The sequence below is a fragment of the Motacilla alba genome, chromosome 2, assembly GCF_015832195.1.
Source record: "Motacilla alba alba isolate MOTALB_02 chromosome 2, Motacilla_alba_V1.0_pri, whole genome shotgun sequence".
NCBI classification, from domain to species: domain Eukaryota; kingdom Metazoa; phylum Chordata; class Aves; order Passeriformes; family Motacillidae; genus Motacilla; species Motacilla alba.
This window is the reverse complement of record NC_052017.1, coordinates 25,010,152-25,031,494: the sequence shown is the minus strand read 5'-3', so window position 1 is coordinate 25,031,494 and position 21,343 is coordinate 25,010,152. Positions and strand designations below refer to the sequence as shown.

At 38.8% G+C, this 21,343-nt stretch overlaps 1 protein-coding gene across 1 annotated transcript in view; it reads right to left on the bottom strand.

Moving 5' to 3' along the window:
- SDHAF3 (succinate dehydrogenase complex assembly factor 3) overlaps positions 1-19,443 on the bottom strand; it is a 35,031-nt gene extending 15,588 nt beyond the window's left edge. The window contains exon 1 of the mRNA XM_038128122.1: positions 19,252-19,443. Within this exon, the coding sequence (XP_037984050.1) occupies positions 19,252-19,413 (162 nt within the window). The 5' untranslated portion in view covers positions 19,414-19,443. The remainder of the gene's footprint in view (positions 1-19,251) is intronic.
- Positions 19,444-21,343: the final 1,900 nt, after the last annotated feature.

The window sequence follows — 21,343 nt, the reverse complement described above, 5'->3', positions numbered from 1 at the left end:
CCCGTGGGAAACACAGGTGAATTCTTATAAGGATGTTCCTTATCTAAGTATGACATTTAGTTTGGAACTCTGAAAGTCCTACTCTGTAAAAATAAATCAGTGTATTTAGCCACAATCATCTGGTTGCCATTCAGCCTTTAGCCATACCTTTATTGCCTTTAGCCATACCATCTGGTTGCTGCTTCTTACATTTAAACAGCAGCAATAGGACATCTCTATGAAAGGAAATGCAAATTGATGCAATTGACATCTTAAAACAACAAACAACACACTGGTTTATATTTGTAAATTCACTCTAAGGAAAGAAAGCTTGTTACTGCCATTAACATCTACTTCACAGTACTTAATAAAAGGCAAAAAAGGTTAACTTATTACTCTCTCTGCAAATTTTTGAAGTGCAAATTTTTAAAGTTCTTGTTGCTGCAGAAAAATATGTTAAATGGCATTCAAGTTTTAGACCAGACAAATGCTTGGTACATACATACACCTACCTTTTTGTCAAATGAAATTAATAACATACATTGTTTAGAAAGTCTTCCACACCCTCCAAGCAATAAAATAAATCACAACATTTCCTTCATCTTTAGTTTTATTGCTCTCAAAATTACAACCTAAAGTACCTTCACATATGTAGCCAGACAGTCCTCTGGTGTAACTGCAGACAAAGATGCTCAGAGAAACCAGAAGTTAGCATTCTAAACCTGGGTTTATTTTTTCAGGAGCTTCTTAGGGTAAAAAACTCTAAAGCCTACAACTTTATGTATCTTACCAAGGGTTTTTAACTTGCAGATTTATATATAATTTCTGAATTACTTCAGAACTAGCCACAGAAGTTAACTGAAGAAAACAAATGTGTCATCAGTACAGTCAAGGGCTGCTAAAAAGGAGCATGAATCTTTATTGGCTACATGAGAACCCTCTAATCTGAGATACCAAAAACCTTCTGTAATCATCTGCAAGTCACTATCCGTTTATCCAACAGCTCTGACATTCAAGAGGATTTTTATAGTGTCTGTCACAATACAGCAAGTGACGGCCACACCATCAAAGACTGGAGGGATTAAGCAGAAAATGAAAAAGGAAAATTCAGTCATCTGCTAAACAAGTTTCAAAATTCAATAAAGAACTGTAGAGACAGTTAATCTGAAAGTACTTCTGAAAAAAATCCATCCAATATTCTGTACTGTTCTTGGGGAGATCAAATACATAGCAAACTCAAGCCTCAACACGTTCTCCTGTAATCTCTATATAACAAATACTTCAAAAGAAACTCACCTACATCTTGTTCTATTTTTTTTCTTTTTTCTTGCTACTGCCAGAGGTTTTCCAGCTATTAAAGGGGGCTTACTTTCAATTAGCAATTGACAGGGAAAACAGAATAGGGGAAAAATAAAGGAATGGAAATCAAGTGTGTCAAATAGCTTAGAGCTGTATGTACTACAGTTTTAAGTGAACACTCAGTTAACAAAGCTCTAAGATTTCACAACAAAAATCCAGACTGCCTATATATTCCTAAAAATTCTCACCTACCTAGAAACTCTCCTTTTTCTCTGTGCAAAAACAGGCTGTCTGATCCCAAGCAAACAGGTATATGTTGAACTGGCAGAGAAGTCAATTTACCTCAATACTTTAAAAGCATGTGAAAATACCAGACCCATGAAAATATCAGGGCAACCTTTCAGAAACAGGGATGCACCACATTCAAATTGGTCAGGCGAGCTCAGTTCTGTGCTCTGGCACCCTTGCAGGTGCTTCTACAGCCACATGCCAAGGTCTTCACTAAGAGGTAAAGAAAGCATTAACATTTGGAGCAGAAGCAGCCTGCCTGTGGCAAAAAGCATAAATGGGAAGTGTCACATATTATTTGTATTTCTAAGTCCAAAATTCCCATTATAAACCACCTCTACTCTAAGTGGTACCATTTAATAATTTTGGTATGGTGCCCCACATCTGCTCAGCTGCCCTCTGCACACTAATACAATGACACTCCTATCACTAGCATCAATGCTTACACTGGATTAAGAACCAAGTTCACTTCCTACTGTATATGATCAGGAAGGGTTTTTAATTGACTGTGTAGTAAGTCTAGAAACTGGTTAATTAGTGCCACTTGTTAGTGCTATCCACTGAAGATGCAATAAATATTGTTAGTGCTATCCACTGAAGATGCAATAAATATGGTTCCTACCAGTCAGAGAACAGCAGAAAACTATTCAAGAGATTTCACTTGTGTTTCAGGGCTTTTCAACATTACAGAATTATCTCAGCTTATATTTGCATGGCTTTAAAATTACTTTGGACTTACGTAAAACAATGCAATACTATGTGAACAATAAAAATTTGAATTATTTTTGAGTTGTTTATATGTCTTAATGGATTTTGCGTGCTAGTCAATACAAATACGGAAAAGGAAGTCTTGTGTACATCTGCTCACAAGCAGAGCAGAACCTCATGGATCACACTGAATGGCAATTCACGGGGTGTCCGTAAGCAGGGATTTATTTCAGTCTTAAAGGGGTGGATGAGTATTAGAATGATTTGCTGTCCTGCAGAATGTTTCGTGTACCTTTGAAAAAAAATAATTTGTGAAAGCACCAGTTGAGAGGGGAGCCTAGACCAGTCCCGCTACATCTGTTTAGTAATGTAGGGGAAAGGCCTCCCCTCACCTGTATCATGAGATGCAGCAGGGGAGCAAGCACACATTTGCTGGAGGTCACAGCTCTGAGCACTGGCCATGCACAGGAAGGCATCGGCTTGCAGGGGATCCTCTGCCATCCCAGCATGTGCATCACTGCTATCATAGAAGACACAGGTAAACCAGAACAAACACTGCCTCCAAAAGCCACTTGTGGGCTGCTTGGGAAACATCCCTATAGGCTAGACATTGAAAGCTCCCCATGACCTCTGACCCACAGGCACTACAGCAAAGTCAGCCTGAAGTGCACCTGCTGCCATAGTGAAGGACAAGCCTTGACTTGTGACCGCTGCCCTAGAAAACTGGAACAAAATGTAACATCTCTGTGTCACAGCATAACGTTTTAACAGGAGTTTTTAATGCCTCAATAGGGGAAAACACTGGAACAAGACTGTACAGCACTGGGGAAAAGTGATGGGATCATTTGTATTCTACTATATTTATGAGAAAAATAAAGCAGATTTCCTCATCTTCACTGAACTCTTTGCTATATCCACTACAGCAGTGAATTTACAAATAACAACTTTGCAAAACATCTTCCTATACAGAACCCTCTTGGTAATGCTTTATTCCATCAGGCAGAGAGAATTTCCCCAGGAAAGTTCTGCAACAGCTGCTGTCAAAATTATCATACCTATTTGAAATGTTTTTCAGAATCTATCTTCCCTCAACAATGCTCCTACAAGCTACCTAATCACAAATGAAAACAAATAGTTCCATTACTCAGGAAAAAGGAAACCTTTGGCAGGTAACTTGGTAAGTACTCAGTGATAGGTGCATCACTGTACCAAAAGCTTAATCAACAAATGGGACCATGAGAATTTCATCTCAAACAACAGAATTGAACATCTGAAGGTGAAGAAAAATGGGACAAAGTCAAATAAAACAAATTCAAAGTGAATTTCAAATTCACAATTAAATCCACTGCACACTGCTGCATGCTTTCTGCTAGACTACTAAATAAATTCAAGTGAAACTGTTAGATATCAATCTAATGCCATGAAAGACTGGAACTAAGTCTTTTAAATACCATGGCATTAATTTTCAAAAAAAAAAAACGCACCAACTCATACACTTCATTTATTCTTATACTTGTTACCATGCATTAAAAGTGTGTATTTGTGCAAAAAAGTACACAAACAATCCATCAAAAACAATACAATAAAAATTAATAATGATGTAGGCAGCATTCACAGCAGTATAATACAGGTTTCCAAGCTCTTGCTAATTACCATGAAAGTTGTTTCATCACGGTTACGTTCCACACTGTATAGCACATTAATCCTCATTTCAACGACATATGCAATTTATATGGCTGCCCTGTGTCTCTGTATAAAAACAGATAAACTAAACTAAAGCATACAAAACATACTGTGGAAGCTTAAACACGCTGCTAACATCACACCTACACAGTTAACATTTCTATATAAACTTAACTAATTATTAGGCAAAACCCAACAGAGTACGATTTAAAATTTTTCAGGTTATATTACTCTTGGATTGAAACCAAGCAATTAAAAGTGCTACAAAGGATACCAATGTGTGTCAGTGATCATGTACCCTCAGAGTGCTGAGTCAGCACTTGTACTTCAGTACCATTCAGCTGTGAATACATCTCAGGTTACAACTGACTTCTAGAATTGTAGTTAGTTTTGCTTGAACATAAGAAATTTTGGGAACCTTCTCAGCTAACATTTGGAAATTATACTTTAAGTCAAATCTTTTCTGCACATCCTCTACCAGCAAAATCCAAAAGGGTTTGTGTAAAGGACTGGATGAGGTCACGACCAACCTGATCTAAAATGGCCCTTCCAGTAAAGGTCTTCCAGGCCACCTCTGCTTTATTACTCCATTCATTAAAAACCCAAGATTAGTCCAAGTTATATTTTAATGACTACTCCCAAGATAAAAATATTTAAATTACAAATCTCAGGTTATTGTTAAGATCTGACATTATGTTTTGAGGACTATCAGATTTCAGATTTTTTTCAAAAGTTTCAGTACTGACGATATCATAGGATATCAAACAGTTCTCTTCTTCCCCCAAGGCAATTGTTTCACAATAACTAAATCAACTACATAGTTCACTAAGACAGATGAGTTCACACACTTAAAAGATCAGTAATAATTATATTATATACTGACATTTTTCAATAATTAGCTGATATATTCAAACTCTTTTAGTATACAAGCTATTACTAGTACACACACAAGCTAGTTTCCATCCTATTCTTTAATAAACAACACAAAACTTTGTTAGCAGCTATTTTTCACATAAGAAACAGACTGTATTTATGATTTTCCTCACTATACCAAAGTCACTGAAGCTTTACTTGTACAATATGCAAGTGAAAAAAATAACAAAACCTCCTTTCTACTGGAAACAATACACAGTATGCAACAGCAGTCCAAAAAAATCTGATCAAAATTTACAAGCAGTACATCTTAACAGTTCACCGAATGAGGCTCAGTGACAACAAAGCATAATTAGAAATGCTCTAATACACAAATTGGCATTACTCAAAGGTTTATTTTCTGCCTGCTTGCCCTTGAGGTATTGTGTAAGATGATAGTAGCTCTAATTTTTCGAAGGAAGTCAGGAGTTCCTCTATACCCATCATCACCCAAAGGGGTTAACAAGGCTTCTTCATGCAGCTTTTCCTTCACCCATACAGTACCCTCTCAGAGGCACCACACCAAACAATCTTCCCAAACTCAGTCTCATCTCTGTGGCCCATGAGAGTGTGAACCTGGTCCATGACATTTCAGAAGCAGGCCAGTAAAAGGGAATGATGAAAAAGTGTGTGCTCACTCGTCCTACCAACACAAAGCACAACCATGAACAACAGCTGGACTATGTTCTCCAGAGGCTGCTGAAATAGCAGTGAACACTCTCTTTGAATTGAATCAGAAATTACATTTCCTTAAAATGTTAGTATTCAAATATTATTCAAATGGTAGTGAATATTACAGATCTAGGATGCAGAATAATGAGACCCATGTCTGGCAATCCTCCTGGTTAGAAAGACAGCAAAGGTGGGTTTTTTCACTTTCTTTTCCTTCCAGGAACATACTTTCCTCCAGAGCTGAACATTCACAAATGCTATTGTGCAGACACAGTGCCCAGCTCTGACATGCAATTTCATTATGGCCTAGAGAGTCTCCTCTTGTTTCACCAGACCAGCAGCAGAACAGCACCAGAGAGCTTGTTTCTTAGCTCAATCTTCACAGGGATTTCAGATATGACAACGCTTGATTTGGAGAAAGGTAGATAAATCCAACAGCTGTGGAGAATCTGCTAATGTGTGACAGAGAGAATTCAGAACAAAAGCAGCAATTGCACTTGACAGCAGAGGAGTCAGGGCTCTGTCTGCAGTAACAGCTTATAGCAGTGCCAGGGAATGCTTTGAGAAGGTACCAGAACTCAAGCACCCACCCTGGGAGCTTGGTGCCACAGTCCCTGGCACAGGTTTTGATCAAGGAGAACCATCTTTATGCAAAACAACTCCCAAGTTCAGCCAGTGAGCTGTTACAGATCAAGGAATGCTCCCAGCAGGCAGTCTGGATATGGCCACCCTGCTTTGGAGCATAGGAGCTTAACAGCACAGAAATGGGCTGTTCCACTGCCAGCTGCAAAGGAGCCTAAGCACATCAGTTCAGCAGTACAGACCAACCTTTAGGTTGATAATGCTGTGGCCAAACAGTCCCCAGAAAACTCTGCAAGAGGTGTTATCTCTATCCCCAAGCCAAAAGCTTGTTTCATACATTGCTTGCTTTTGTCTTGTCCTCTGTGCTGTGTAGTTTTCGTATTGGGATAACTTCTTCCAAAACCCCATCACTGGGAAGGCTCCAAAGGCTCTGCATGGCAGAGTACAACATTTGGAACATTGCCAAGCAGAATTAATACAAAGGTTTGCTTGCATGCAAACAGGAAATGCTTCAGTTCTCTAACTGCAAAATTCCAACTCTTTTCTCTTAACCAAACACTCTGATACATGAATGGCTTTACCTTCATACTTCAGTAGAAGAGCTGAAAGGAACTTCAACTTCACCCACAGCTACTGTCCACTGAGGAGACTGTCCAGTACACTTGCCATTTCAGAAGAACCCACTGAAATCACCCTGTGATTTCAAAATGCTTTGCTCAAGTTAAAGCTATTAAACACTCAATGAAGTAGATGGAGCCAAACCCCTGAAATATACCATGCTTGTACACTGCACAGCTGTATATTCATTATATATGAATACAGAAAAAAAATTCCCAAAGGTTGGAAATAGTTAACATCTGGAAAACTAAGTCTGTGAAACATTTAAGTCTGTTAACACTGGATAACTGACACTAATCAATGCTCCAGAAAACATCCTTAGGAGAAGCAAGTTTGTTGTAACATCAAATGAAGTCAGAAACGCTTTTTCCTGAAAGTGATGGGAATAAAACAAAATGCGGAACACACAATTTCCAAGGATGAGCTGATGAAACCCAAACTGCAGAACACAAACTAGAAGTTAAAGGAGACCTTTCCCAGGAAACGTGGGAATGCAATAAAACTGGCACTGATGGCTTTTTTCACAGTTTCTTCTCCAGGGCTCAAATGGCATCCCTGGAGCTTCACAGGTTTCCCACCAGCCACAAGACAGTAGTCACCATTATTTTTAAAGTTGAGGAGGTGCAATATGTGTGTGTGTAAACATATCTATTTTTATATATATATATATATATATATATATACACACACATATATGTATGACATATCTTCTCTCACCAGGAATATAAATCAAAACCCTTTAGAATGAAACAGCACACACAAATGGTTCTGTGTGAAAAGTCAAAAACTTGTCAGCTACATCAGGAGTATTTCCATTACTGGCAGATAGATGGAAGGGGTCGAGGCTGGAAAGGTGACACCCATCATCTCAGTCCAGGGTCTGACGGTCCAACCATATTTGCTAATCATTAAAATAGTCTTCTACTGCTGATGTCTACAGAGGCCAAGACAGGCCTTGCCCATATCCAAAACACCAGCTGCTAAAAACACCGGCTGTTGAAGTTCAGAGATAGCAGTATGTCATTATTCATGTCCCAGGACACATAATCACAGGACAATGTCTTTTCAAAATCTGGAAATTACAAACAGAATATTCCTACTAGGATTTCCTTGTCTATTTTCACTTCTTAGTTCTTCCTTCTTACACTTAAAACTGGGCCATCTGTTTTTCCATATGCTTAAAGGTTTTACAAGGACTTGGCCTATTGCAAGCCATTGAGACTTCAGCTTCCAAGTCCTTCTCGTTACATCTTTTCAGGAATTCCAACACAGACACCTTTACACCTTCTGTAATGAAGCTCCCTGAGTCCTAAGGGATTTCTGGGTCATCCTCTGTTCAACTAAAATACTTTGAAGAACAAAGGCATCTTACCTCACACACTACCACTTTTGCAGCCTTGGGGTTTAATGCATCAGCAGAAAACAAACCTTTAAACAGCTCCATTGTAAAATATAAATATTTAATTGTTTATAGCATATTTATAGCAATATAAATATTTAATTGTTTTATATCTAAAAAAAAGGTCTACCACAATTATTTGCTTCTATTTGGTGAAGTCTGGGAAACACTCTGCTGCTGAGGAGTGGCATCTGCTGGTAGACAAGGACTCCACAAAAATCAGATTCACCAGTAAAACAAATAATAAATTTTTTTTAAAAGACAAATCAGAGTTGACATTATTCACAAAGCAACTCTCACTTCCTTCTTGATAGGATGATGATGTTTGATGTTTTTCTCAACAGTGTAAATCCTTTCAGTTACACTGATGGTACTGAACTGTCCATGAACAAGAATAACATTGCCAGGGCTACCAATGAGATTTCTTTTCTCTTCTCAATCAGCAGCTGAACTGAAGAACAAAAGACATGTTTGCTATTTAATTAAAACCCTTCACATCATGGATCTCTTAAATAAATTCTTTAAAATGACTCACTGTAATAATGGATGCTAAATAGCTCACCAGGGTACTTCACTATGAACAATAAACTGAATTTAAAAGGCCCAGAAAACAATAGAATATCATGATTTCCTGAACACCTTAAAATTAGTTCTAAGCATAAAATCAAGTTTAAACTACTGCAAATAAAGTACATAGGCAGAACAAGTAATTGAACATGAACCAAAACATCCTTTATTTCAAAGCAGCCTGCTTGAACCATAGCCAAATGCCTACACCTTCCACAAGGTTTCATTATTGGAATTGTGGCAACCTGTAACTTTTTGGCTTAAAAAATCATGGTGGATGACTGACATATGCCATATTCATTTTGAAAGGGGCAGAAAAATGAGATACAGTTTAAATGTTTCATTGGTGTCCAGGAATAAAAGCAGAAATAAATTATATTTTATACTATATTTTCATTTTTAAAGAAAACTTCCTATCTGAACAGTACTATTCAATACCAACATACTTTGTAACAGCATCTAAAATGTGACATTACTAACATTATTTGGTGGAAAAAACATTTGCATTTGGGCTATTACAGTACACTTCCAAAAATATAATCACTTTAAAATTCAATAGATCCATTATGAAAAAAAAAAAGAAATTTTAAAAGAGTTTTGTATCTACATACTGAGGCTCCATCTGCTCTGGGCTTACTCTCCTGGGGACTACCACAGCTGATCTGAATTTTATAATCAAAGAATATGACCAGTCCAACTCCTGGCCCTGCCCAGCACCATCCACAAGAGTCACACCCTGTGCCCAAGAGTGTTGTTTACCAATGCAAATCCAAATTAGAAAGCACATAATGACAATATTATGACTGAACCAGGTGGAAAGCCCAGTAAAGTTTTCTAATTGAAAAGCCTTGTCAAAATTTGCAGTAGTAAGTGAACAATTCTCAATATATATTTCAATAAATAATGTAACAATAACTGAATCTGTAGGAATTCTAGTTTGTATTAGAAAATTCAGCAGCCTCTTTTTTCTAGCATAGGAACAAGGCTTCTCTAGCTAAGTATTTGCTGCCATCATGTGTACACTTTAAAAACTGCAGACTTAGGAACATCACTTTTCCTTCACGAGGTCAAAAATCAGCCACTAGAGTACACATAAAGGCATTACAGACTTCAGTCAGAAGGTGATGAACTCTGAAGGATTGCTAATGTGAATTCTTACCTCAATACAGACAGCCTATTATAATCCAAATTCCACAAGAAAGACCACGTGCTTTCACTATGCAATCATAAGAAGTAAGACACTGGCTATAAATAAATGGTATTTGATGGCCCACAAAAAACTAAACCACTTTCTCTGGCTTATTCCAATAAGACAGAGAAATAATAAGCAAATAATAGGTAAATATCAATACTTCCAACACCACCCAACACCTTCAGCCATGACACCTCCAAAGAAGCAACGGTGATGGGGACATAAACCCTTCCACCACATTTCTTCTGGTTCAGGAAGGTCAAAAAAAAAAGGAAAAAAAATGTTTCAGTGACCTAATATTCATTTCCTCTAAATTACTGAATAGAATAGTTCAGCAAGAAGGAAAAAATACCATAAAGTTGCATAAAACTAGTTGTATCAAGTTTACACCATTCAGTAATTCCCACAGAGAAAGGGAAGATGCATCTGCATTGTGTCTCTTGTTAGCTGGTCTTGAAATATGGGTGCAAATCAATTTAGAAGGTGTTTTACAGATTTACCTAGTTACTGCAGTGAGGAAAAAAGTGCATCATGCTCTCTTTCATCTTAGACTGCTCTCTCTCTCACTAATATCCCTGAAACAATAAAAAATAGGACATTAACAGGACTCAACCCCCCCACATTTCAATAAACCTAAAATCCAACACTCAGTAACTACGCTTCTAGTAGGACTTCTAACTTGTTCATTAGAAATACTTAATTATTATACATTACTTCTGGAAATGACCTTGAGAAGTTCAAATGAACCTAGAAGTTCAAACATTTTATCAGATACTATGATTAAATATATTTTCTAAATTATATCCTTCAAAAATATAGTTTGAAATTAGTACCTTTGAGACCCAGAAACAAAATATACTTCAGCAGAAATTTTCTGCTCGCTGGATTCCCAGGAGTGAGCTGCACAAAAAGCAGGATATCACCAAGAAGACACAAGGTTGTTAGTACAGTCAGCTTCAGCATCAAAACAGCCAAAGCTCTCAACATCACAAAAGAGAGCTAAAGCAACATGAATGGTGATAAAGATGCCACTAAATACAAGATTATGAGGTCAAAATCTGAGGTTCAGCTTCTTGCATAAAACAATATTCAATTAAATTACTTTAGTATCAGTGAACTGTGTAAAAAAACCCTTTCATTCTTCAATGGTACACATCAGTATGTCTTAAGTACAGCTCTATATATAAAAAATCTGGGGCTTTAAAATCCTCCAATATGCATAACACTATTTGTTCAACCTCACATTACACTGAAAGAAGAAAAAAAACCAAAACAGTTTCTAAACAATTACTCTGATGTGTTCCAGATGCCATTTTAACTTGCAGAAAATATCAATTTTCTGTCTACACAGGACAGAAAGGCACATCTATACAGTATATGCAATTACAGCACTCATAATATTATTGCAGTAATTACAAAATATGGTACTTGACAGCACTTGTAGAAAGTTGGCAGTGTTTACAGTGTTGATAGTGGAAATGTACTGACAAGGCGTAAAAAAACCTACCATGCTTACAAAACACTACATGCTGACAATATTCACACAAGTACCAAACAAACGCTAGAAGGAAGGAATCAATAAAATACAAAGCAGAAATCTTCATCACTTTGCAACTGCGATTCATATTCAGTTTGTTTGTTTGACCCACGTGATGTCTAAGACACTACATTGTCTTAAAGTGCAGCAAAGTTCATTTGTTGAACTTTGAAATGAAAATATTCATTTTCTTGTGTTGCAGAGCAGAATGATTTAAAGGACATGAACAATAGTCTTGAATAGCTGAAGATTGTACAGCAAGAGCTGTGAGGAAAAGCTGTGAGAAAGAACAGCAGAAACTGAGAAAGATACATAAAGAAGGAACTGCAGAAACTGTGTCTCCCTTGCAAAGAACAGGACAGCCTGATGTGACAGGTGACTGCGCAAAAGGAAAAATGTATATTATGGACTGCTATGTACTAAATCACACGTAGACTGAACAATTGCAAATTTTAATGCAGAAGCTAAAACAATTTAAGTATCTGTGCCTTTTGTCAATAAACGTCCTTGCAGCACCACACTGCTTGGTCCATCTTTCAGTCACTGTTAACTTTCATCTTAAAATGTAACCTGGTAGGTTTTCTAAATTCTACTGCAAAATACTTTAAATACTAAAAATAGGGCTAAAACACTGGGGCAAAAGAATCAGAACACTCATCTGTTCCTGTTTCCTTTTTTTTCTGTTTGGTTTACATATAAGAGAAAGCATGAAATTGAACAAAACTCATACTTGCATAGATACAACTTGCAGAAAACTTTTCATTAAACCCATTTGCTTTCAGTAAGCTGTGTAAAGTTAAACTTTTTGAAATGGCTGTCATGGAACAATAAAAAAGAGGAATCAGCCTAATTCACAGCAAATAAGATAAATGTACAAAGACTATCTGGATATCTGAATGCACAAAATAACAGAATGCTTGTCATTGCAGTTCTAACTCTAAAAGATCTGGAGGTCCTGAGAATTATGTGCTATTACATATATAATTTATACATAATAAAGGCTTTTGATCCCCTAAGTTTCACACATATACACAATTACAATGGTATGTTAGGAACATGGCTATGCACATGCTGTCTCATATGGCTTGGACAAAATTTTATACCACCACTAGATGGAAACCTGAATTACCTTTTAAACTGACAATTCTGTAAATGCTCCATTACTGGTTCTGCTTCTACTGTGTCTGGCTGTTTTCTTATTTAGAGATCTATTCTCACACTGGCTGTCATTAACCTGTACTCGTTAGGAAGGTGCAGGTCTCTGCTCATGGAGCAGACATTCACAAACTTCTACAGTATCTTCAACCCTGAGAAATATGCCCTGCCAGTGCTACTCAATGTAAGGAATAAACTGCTAACACTCATTAGGGACACATCCCTCTTCTACAGCAATTTAAACTTCTCAATCTAAGTTACAACTAATAAAATTGCTATACTCTGCCAAGACATTTCAGTTCAGGGATTCAATTCATGCCACATTTCAAATATCCAAGACATGCTACGAAACTATCTAAAATTTATAAACCTATTTGCACATCATGTATTTATACTTGCAATGTACCTGAGGTGACTGGCAGAAGCAAGTGACTGACATTACTGCTGGGTGTCACCCCTATGACTTGGATATGATTTCCCGCTGGGTCAAAACAGTTGTAAATAAAAACTTCAATAAGCAGATAAGCAGTTATCAAAATAGCTGACTAGCTACATGCAATCACAGATATGATAGCATACTGATAACGGGCATAGTAACATGACAGAAGCAATGAGAATACTGATGCCAAAATTTATAAAATTTTGAATTTTATAAATACAAAAATACAGTAAAGGTCTAAAAGCAGTATGTACACAGGAAAAAACAAACAAAAACCAAAAAACCAAACAAACAAAAAAAAAAAACAAAAACAAAAAACCACAACAACCCACCAAGAAATTACTAGCCTCAGCAGTAGCCACGTGAACCTGAAGGAGAATGACACTGCTGCTTTCCAGGTGAGAAGTAACAAATTCCCCTTCCTGCAACAGACGTGCGTCATGCACAAGACAGTGGGTATCCACCAGGCTACTCCAAGTCTCACCACTTCAGAAAGCTCCCAGACTGCCTGGATTCTCTATGGAAGAGAAGCAGACACCAGCTTCTGCTTCTAAACCCAAATCTGAAAGAGCAGTAAAAGGATGGAACTGATGGCATAATATGAAAAAGATGTTATTTGCAAGAAACTTCACAACAGGGGTTCACAACAAAAGGTCAACCTTTGCAATTGCACATAAATACTTAATCAGGACACTCACCAAATCATGGGTGCATCCAAGCAAAATTTCATCAAAGGCAGATTTCAAATCCTACAACCAAGCAGGCCACCAGGAACGCCAGGTCAGAGCAGCAGCCTGATTTCCTGCAGCCATTCATGCCCTAATCCCAAATGCTCTTCAGTTTATCAGCCACAACTCCCTGGCTCTCAGGAAAGTGCAAAATTCCTTCCTACCTTTTGAGAAATATGGAAGAAAATAGAGGAAATTGACTCAAATTTAGTTCTTACAGAACACCCTAAGTGGGGGATAAAAACATAGGACTCAGTAGGAATTTACTCTTAATAAGAAGGTTTTCATGCAGATGGCCATAAAAATCACTAAAAGCAAATTCCGATGTATCCAGTAATGTTAAAATGAAATACTACCCTAAAATCCTATTTCATAACTTTAATAGAAGTAATAAAATGGCAAAAAAACTAAAGACATATTTTACTTCCAAAAAATGTATTTTTTTTGTCAGGCAAAGAAAATATCTCTTATATAATGTTTCAGTACTTCACTGAAACTGAGAGCAGAATTCAGAATGACAGCAGCTGTTTTATACTTATACTACCTCCATTATTTGCTAAAAGACAACACAAAGGGCAACCCACACATCCCATTCCCATTTCAGTCTGACTCCAGTACTGGCCACAATTTCCTCTTCCACCCTCTTTGACTATTTGCTCTTCAAATTCTCCATTCAACATTTCAACATATTTTTGAGTGCTAGTAGTTTAAAAATAAATCAAGAAGGGGAGGGAAGATTATACTTGCCCGGAAAATTAAGAAGCAAAAAGTTCTGTAAGTGTATCTGCTCATGAGCAGAAAAAGACATATCAGAACAACTGTATTCTCTGAGATATGACAGCATTCCACAATCATCCCAGCCAAGTAAATACTGCAAGTGACGCAGGCAACTGAAAATAAATTTGATGAATGACAATTATTTGTATTGCATCAAATACACTGATTCAAAAATTCAGTCGTTCCTGAGAGGCTACATGACAGTTCATTTGAAAGCTTGTAAAAAGATTTTCAGGGTCAAGAGTGGCCAAAGAATTTCAAAGGCAATTTATTCAATATATTAAATTGAGAAAATGTTGTTTAATTCTGCAGAATGATTCTGCTTGTCTTAGAGACAGTCCAGGCCCTCTTATCAACAGGGTCAGGCTTTTTAAAAAAGCCAAGTATAAAACAGTAATTTTCAAAATCAATGCTTAAATGTGAAACGAATTGTTACTGAAATTATTTAGCTGAATATTGCACCCATTGCAATCTGAAATGAAGGAATCAATACTATCTTAATATTATTTATCTCATGTAAACATTCTCATCAGCTACCATGATTTAGAAGACTGCTGAACTAGTTGATTTATCATACCTATCAACATTAATTCAATACCATTCCAAGGTAATAATCAGTATCAATCTAATTATATCAGCAGCCTCCTGTAAATGAGTACCAATTATTTTAATTAAAGTATTAAATATTTAGAAAATAGATAGGAACATATATTAATAATTTATGGGCTTAATTTGAATCTACCTGAACAAGCATAATTCCTGAACAACAAAGCTTACTTTCTTTGTATCCCCCTTTAATATTTTCCAGTAGGTTTCCAGACACAAACTAGCAATCCAATACCAATGATAGGAAAAATCACAATATTTATATTCTTCTACTTTTACATAAGTACATATGGACTTGCAGCCTACTATTGGTCGAACCCACTTAAAAACTCTTCCAAGAATGTTCAGTGGATAGTTTCCCTATTTTATAAATGCAAATAGGTCAGCTTAGGCTTCCTACAAAACTTCATTAGCCATCTACATGGTCAGCTCTAACATTAAATCCCTCCATTCCTGTGCATTCTAAAGAAGATGAGGTCCCTTCTCATCTCCTTTACAGGAAAACAACACGAACCACTCACATGATACAGCAATACCATCTCAGAGCTTTTTACCTCTTGTTTCCCGTCCTTTATTTTTAAAGCTGATCTCAGAAATCTCCCTACAGGTTTTCCACCATATTTCATAAGAAATAAAGGAAATTTGTTCCATTTGTGAGACACAACCACAGAATCATTCAGACTGCAAAAGACCTCTAAGGTCATGGAGTCCAACCTTTGATCAAACACAACTTGTCGACTAAAACACGGCACTAAGTGCCACATCCAGTCATCTCCTGAACACTTCCAGGGACAGCGACACCACTACCTCCCTGGGCAGTCTGTTCTTAAAAACCATTTTTGCTAAGAAATTCCTTCTGATGTCCAACCTGAGGCTATGTTCTCTCACCATGTCACTAGCTGCCTGGGACAAGAGGCTGACTCCCACCTGGCTACAACCTCAAATTTATATGCCCAGCTCCCTTAAATCAACATAATTTAAATAGCAAGAAGGGCAAGGGCATCATTTGAGGCAACCATAATGCGATTGAAATGCCAGGCCTGTTTTCTAAATGTTCAGCTAATATGAATCAAATTGGAGGGCAAGAAAGCACACCACAGGCTATGAACTAGTATATTCAGGAACACCCAGAAGGTCTGACTACCCAAAGAGAGCCTGAAGAGTTTTAGCAATAGTCAGGTCGTTTCGTGTTAAAATACGACATCCTTGGAAATTTTCACTCAAAAAGCATTTCGGATGACTTATTAAGATGACACTTCATATTGAAATCCTCTTCAAAGTCAAGAAACATCACTGCAATCATCACATCCATCATTACCCTCTGATGAATATACATCAAGATATATTACTTTAACATAATATTAGGAATACTAATTTTCTGTAACATGAGACATCATGCCACACTGTACCAGATGCCCTGCCCTGCATTCAACAGAAGGCATGAGAAAGAACATTTCCAGATGGAAGCTGAATACTGACAACACCAAAGGTATAAGCACGGTATATGCTTAGCCTAATGAACAAGCAAATAGGGAAGAAAAATGCTGGAAATACAACACACCAAAATAGAAACTTAACAGGAAATTTAAACAACCGCTTTGTATTAACTTTGTAATGATTTGTTTCAGTGGATTTTTTTGTCTCGTTTGATAGTTTTTTGTTTCATTTAATAAAATTAGAGGCAAGAAGTACAGTTATGGTACATGTACATGAAGCAGCAGCATTATCTCAGCTTCCCTCGTGGCTAACTGGGTGACTCTTAGGCAATGCTAGTGTGTCCTGCAAGACCTGTCCTGGAGCTTCCAGCCTATTTCTGGTCAAAAGAGTGTCCTGCTGCCCAGGAAAGGTGCAAAGAATAAAACACAAGAGAATCAAGTGGTGCAGAATAGAACTGCTCACCACCTGCTGACTGATGCCCTGCCCACGCCTGAGCAGTGATCAACCCCTCACGGCCAAGTTCCCCCAGTTTATATATTGAACATACTATAGCTTGTATGGTATGGAATATCCACCTGGCCACTTGGGGTCAGCTGTCCTGGCCATTCTCCCTCCCACCTACTTGTGCATCTCCTTACTGGCAGAGCATGGGCATCTGAAAAATACTTGATTTCCAGTAAGCACACTTAAAAACTGCTAAAACAGTGCACTACCAACGTTATTCTCATACTAAATCAAAAACACAGCACTGAACAAGCTACTACAAAGAAAATTAACTCTATCTTAGCCAAAAAAGGACAGAGGACTGACTCCAACATGAATTAATTAGCATGTAATTAGAGCCCAGAGTTACCTACTCCCAGTTTGTCCACAGTCCACTTTCCTCAATTACCTCATTCAAGTCTTCATGGGGCTGGGAACCACAGCATAACACAAGATGCAAAGCAAATCTCACAGGCCAAAAATGTGAAAGTCTGATTTAAATTTCATACTCAAAATAAATTATTATTTGGGTGAGAAAAAGACCCCAGAACAAAACAAAAATTAAAGATGAGAAGAGACACGTTAACTACGTGCTAATATCTCCCAGTATCTTGTTAGAAGACAGACATATTTGCAAAGTTCTTTATATTCACACACTCAAAACAGTTATTAAATTAGTTTCCTTTCCTTGAACATATCATAGCTAATAGCACTAAATGTCAGGTTTCAAAATTCAGCTTGTTACTTGTAGTCTAATTTTGTCACCATTTTACCTATGATCTACTTTTAAATTATCTCAGAACTGAGAAACATTTTCACTATTTGTATACTTCACTTTAAAAATGCCTAAAGGTATTTCAGTGTAAACATTTCCTTCCTTTTCTAAAACTATTTTAAGGAAGATTTTAGCACTGAAAATAGTAACCTGTAACTTGTCTCTTTAGCTCATGTTAAAATTGAAAGCAGTGATGCAGAAACATTTCAGCAATTGAAAATTACAATAGCATCAGGCATTTGAGAGGCTGATACAAATTTCTCTGATTTGAGGATCTATCAGTTGGCAAGAGGCAATTAAAATACACTTGTTCCTTTCCTCTGTAGGGAATACCAGGCAGTCTTCTCCCTGCTTATTCCTGATGCCCCAGTTACTTTAACTTGCAAGATTTCAGCTACTGCAGGTGGAAGGGATGGGGCAGTTCTCCCCCACTACCCTTCTTCTGGTAAACTGGGAGGCAAGGGATGCTACCTTTGCTAACCACCTTCCTCTGCAAAGCAGAAAAGAATTTCCTTCCATAGAAAGGGAAATAGTTTTGACATTCAAAAGTACTACCAAGCCAGTAGTTCAAGGAGCATGAAAATTAATAGGAAGCTCATCTATACATCTGTCTCCTGCAGCTGTGTTCATGCTTTAAATGAAGCTCCTCTTCTGTCAAGTGTCTATACATTTTCCATGTGGACTTCTTGGGGATCTATTAATATGCTGATATCTACTGGGGTCCAGGCATGTGGGGAAAGCGCCTTATGGGTCTCCTTCCTCTGCTGCTTGTGAAACTTGTTACAACCTCATCACCTGGGAGTGATCTGCTTTTCTCTCCTTGGTGAAACCAGGCAGGAAGTTCAGGGGAAGGGGTGTTAAGCAGAGAAGCAAGAAGACTCGTTCACAGAAGACTTGTTTCCCTAGGAAACACTGAAAAAATGTTACTCTGAAATGAAATGCAAGTTCACAGGGAAGCTATTTACACCTATACTTAGCTAATTATAATTATGTAGTTATAAATATTTATATAGACTTATAGAATGCATTATTACAGATCATACAGATAACTGTGCGTATACTTTTATTTATATATTTATACATAGCTAATTATATAACTGAGGTCACTCTGTTACATATACCTGTGTGCGCTCACACACACTCGAGGCAAGGCACTGAGAACCGTAAAAGATAACCTGCCTAGAGACATGGAGTTACAAGGCATTCTGCAGCTCTGTAAGGAGCTCGCCCTTCAAGGGAGCATGCCCGAGGAGAGAGAATCAGCTGGGCTGGAAAAGACCTCAGAGATCACCGAGTCCAGCATCTGAACAGCTGCGACCGCCCGGCGCCCCGACCTTGCCGGGGCCTGCCCTGCGGCCCGCCGGGCCCCGCCGCTCCCGGCCCCGTCCCTGCCCCGCGGGGCGGCGGGCACTTGCCTCCCATTCCCGCAGGAAGCGCTGGGCCTCGGCGGGCCCGGCCGCCCTGTGCCTCCGGAACTCCTCCTTGACGTAGCGGTCGCCCAGGTCGCGCAGGGCGGGCGGCAGAGCGCGGTGCAGCTGCAGGATGCGGCGGTACAGGCGCCGCGCTCCGCCCGCCATGGCCGCGCCGTGGGGGCGGCCCGAGGGGCCGGGCCGGGCCGGGCCGCGCCTCCTCCCGGCCGAACCCGCGCCCGGCGCGCCGTGTGGGGCGGCACTGCCCCCGAACTTGGAGCCTGCGGCTGCCCGGTGGCGTTTCGAACGATCCCGAGCAATGGGGTTGCAAATCGTACCTGAAAGAATGCATAGAGGATGTTGTTTCACAGAGACGGGTGCGGGTGGCAGAGGTCACGATGTATAGCTAGATAAAGAAAACAGTTCATTTTTGGCTCCAGGTTCACCACCAGAAGAATGAAATATGCATTTTACACCAGATTAGAATGTGGCACAAATGAAATGGGCCACTAAGCCCAAGCTTCATAAGCTTAAATTTGCTGTACTTGCATTTTCACTATGAGACGAGAGGAGTCATAGCAAGAAGCCTTCCTGCCCCCGCCGGACTTTGTGCCACCACGTTGTCACTACCGAGAACGCTCCTGCGTTCCCACTTACAGCTCAAACTCCAGCTCCCTAGCTCTCCATAAGGCTTTTTCAGCAGCTTAACATCACATCCAACTCACCCATGTGGAAAAACCTTCAAATGTCAGCAGTCATGGATATAATGGAAAAAGCAGAGTCAGGCAGTGGCAGCAGTGGCAGAAGTCCTGCCTCTCTGCGGGTAAGTGTTAAGCTCCTTCCAGCCAGTGAAATTACTCATGATTCAAAACAAAAAGGAAACATTTCCATAGGGCCACGGAGCATGAAGCTTTACTAAATACTAGGAAATGACAAAAATGTACTGCCTCATCGAAAGCCCAAGTGATTATATGAGGGCAACAGAGTAAATAGCAAAGTACAGGCTATTTTACTGACTACTATTTCTTTATGCTTATTTATTGTCCTAAGCACTTCATTGATGGAAAACTGAAGTACCCAGTGACACAAAGTTACTGAAATAAAAGCAAATGCTTATGGGTTCAACTATTCTCAACTACAGTCTCCTGCCCTTTTCCTGCCGGTGGTGCTGTCAGAGTAAGCAGTCGGGCCCTGGCAGAGGTGGCCTGATCCTCAAATTGATTGGTCTTGCTATATTTTCAAACTGTACTTTCTGCAGACATTTCTTTGAGGGAGGATTTCTGGACCTAAAGCGTTTTGTTTACCATGTGTCTTTCAATATATTCACAGTTTAAAAGGATTGAGGTTAGAAAACTGATTTGCTGTATCACTTATTTGCAGTGATGCAATTCCTCTGAATCATCTCAGGATGCATTCATTTATTTAAATATTTTATTATATCTTGACCACCATACTCATGTAGCACACTGAGAGCTTTCTCCTTGTCACATCCACCCTTTGTGGTTTTTAGGAGCCCTCTTCTTCCATGGCCTGCTTGAGCCCTCTGCTGGGCACTCACTTTGCCTCTCAGATACTCACCAGGCTCAAATAGCAACTCAGGCAGATCCATGACCTTCAACATTTCTTACATCTCGTCTTTCTGTCCACAGAGACCAAAAGCCTTTTTTGCCCATCCTGTGGGGCAGGCGGTTCCTGCCCAGGAGGATTCCTGCAGCATCTCTGCCCCTCCAGGCTGCTTCAGTTGCAGCTCTTGAGCCTCATCCTTGTGCCTTCGCTAGGTGCTGTGAGAGGAGTGAGAATTTACCAGCAGAATTCCCCCTGTAAGTTCATCAAGCTGCTGATAACAGTCTAAGTTGTCAGTCTTTGTCTAATAACAATTTTTATATGTCTAAGTCCTCGGAGGTCTCTGCACTATCAGGCAATGTGGTGAGGCAGCAGAGGCAATTGAGTGCCATATTCTTTGTGTACAGGCATAGACAGGCTCACCATCAGAATTCATTAAGATATGATATGACATTAGAGGTATTATTTCCATATAATGACTTCTCAGTCATCAGTACACAAAATGTCTGTGCCACACTTTGAGTCCAGATACAAT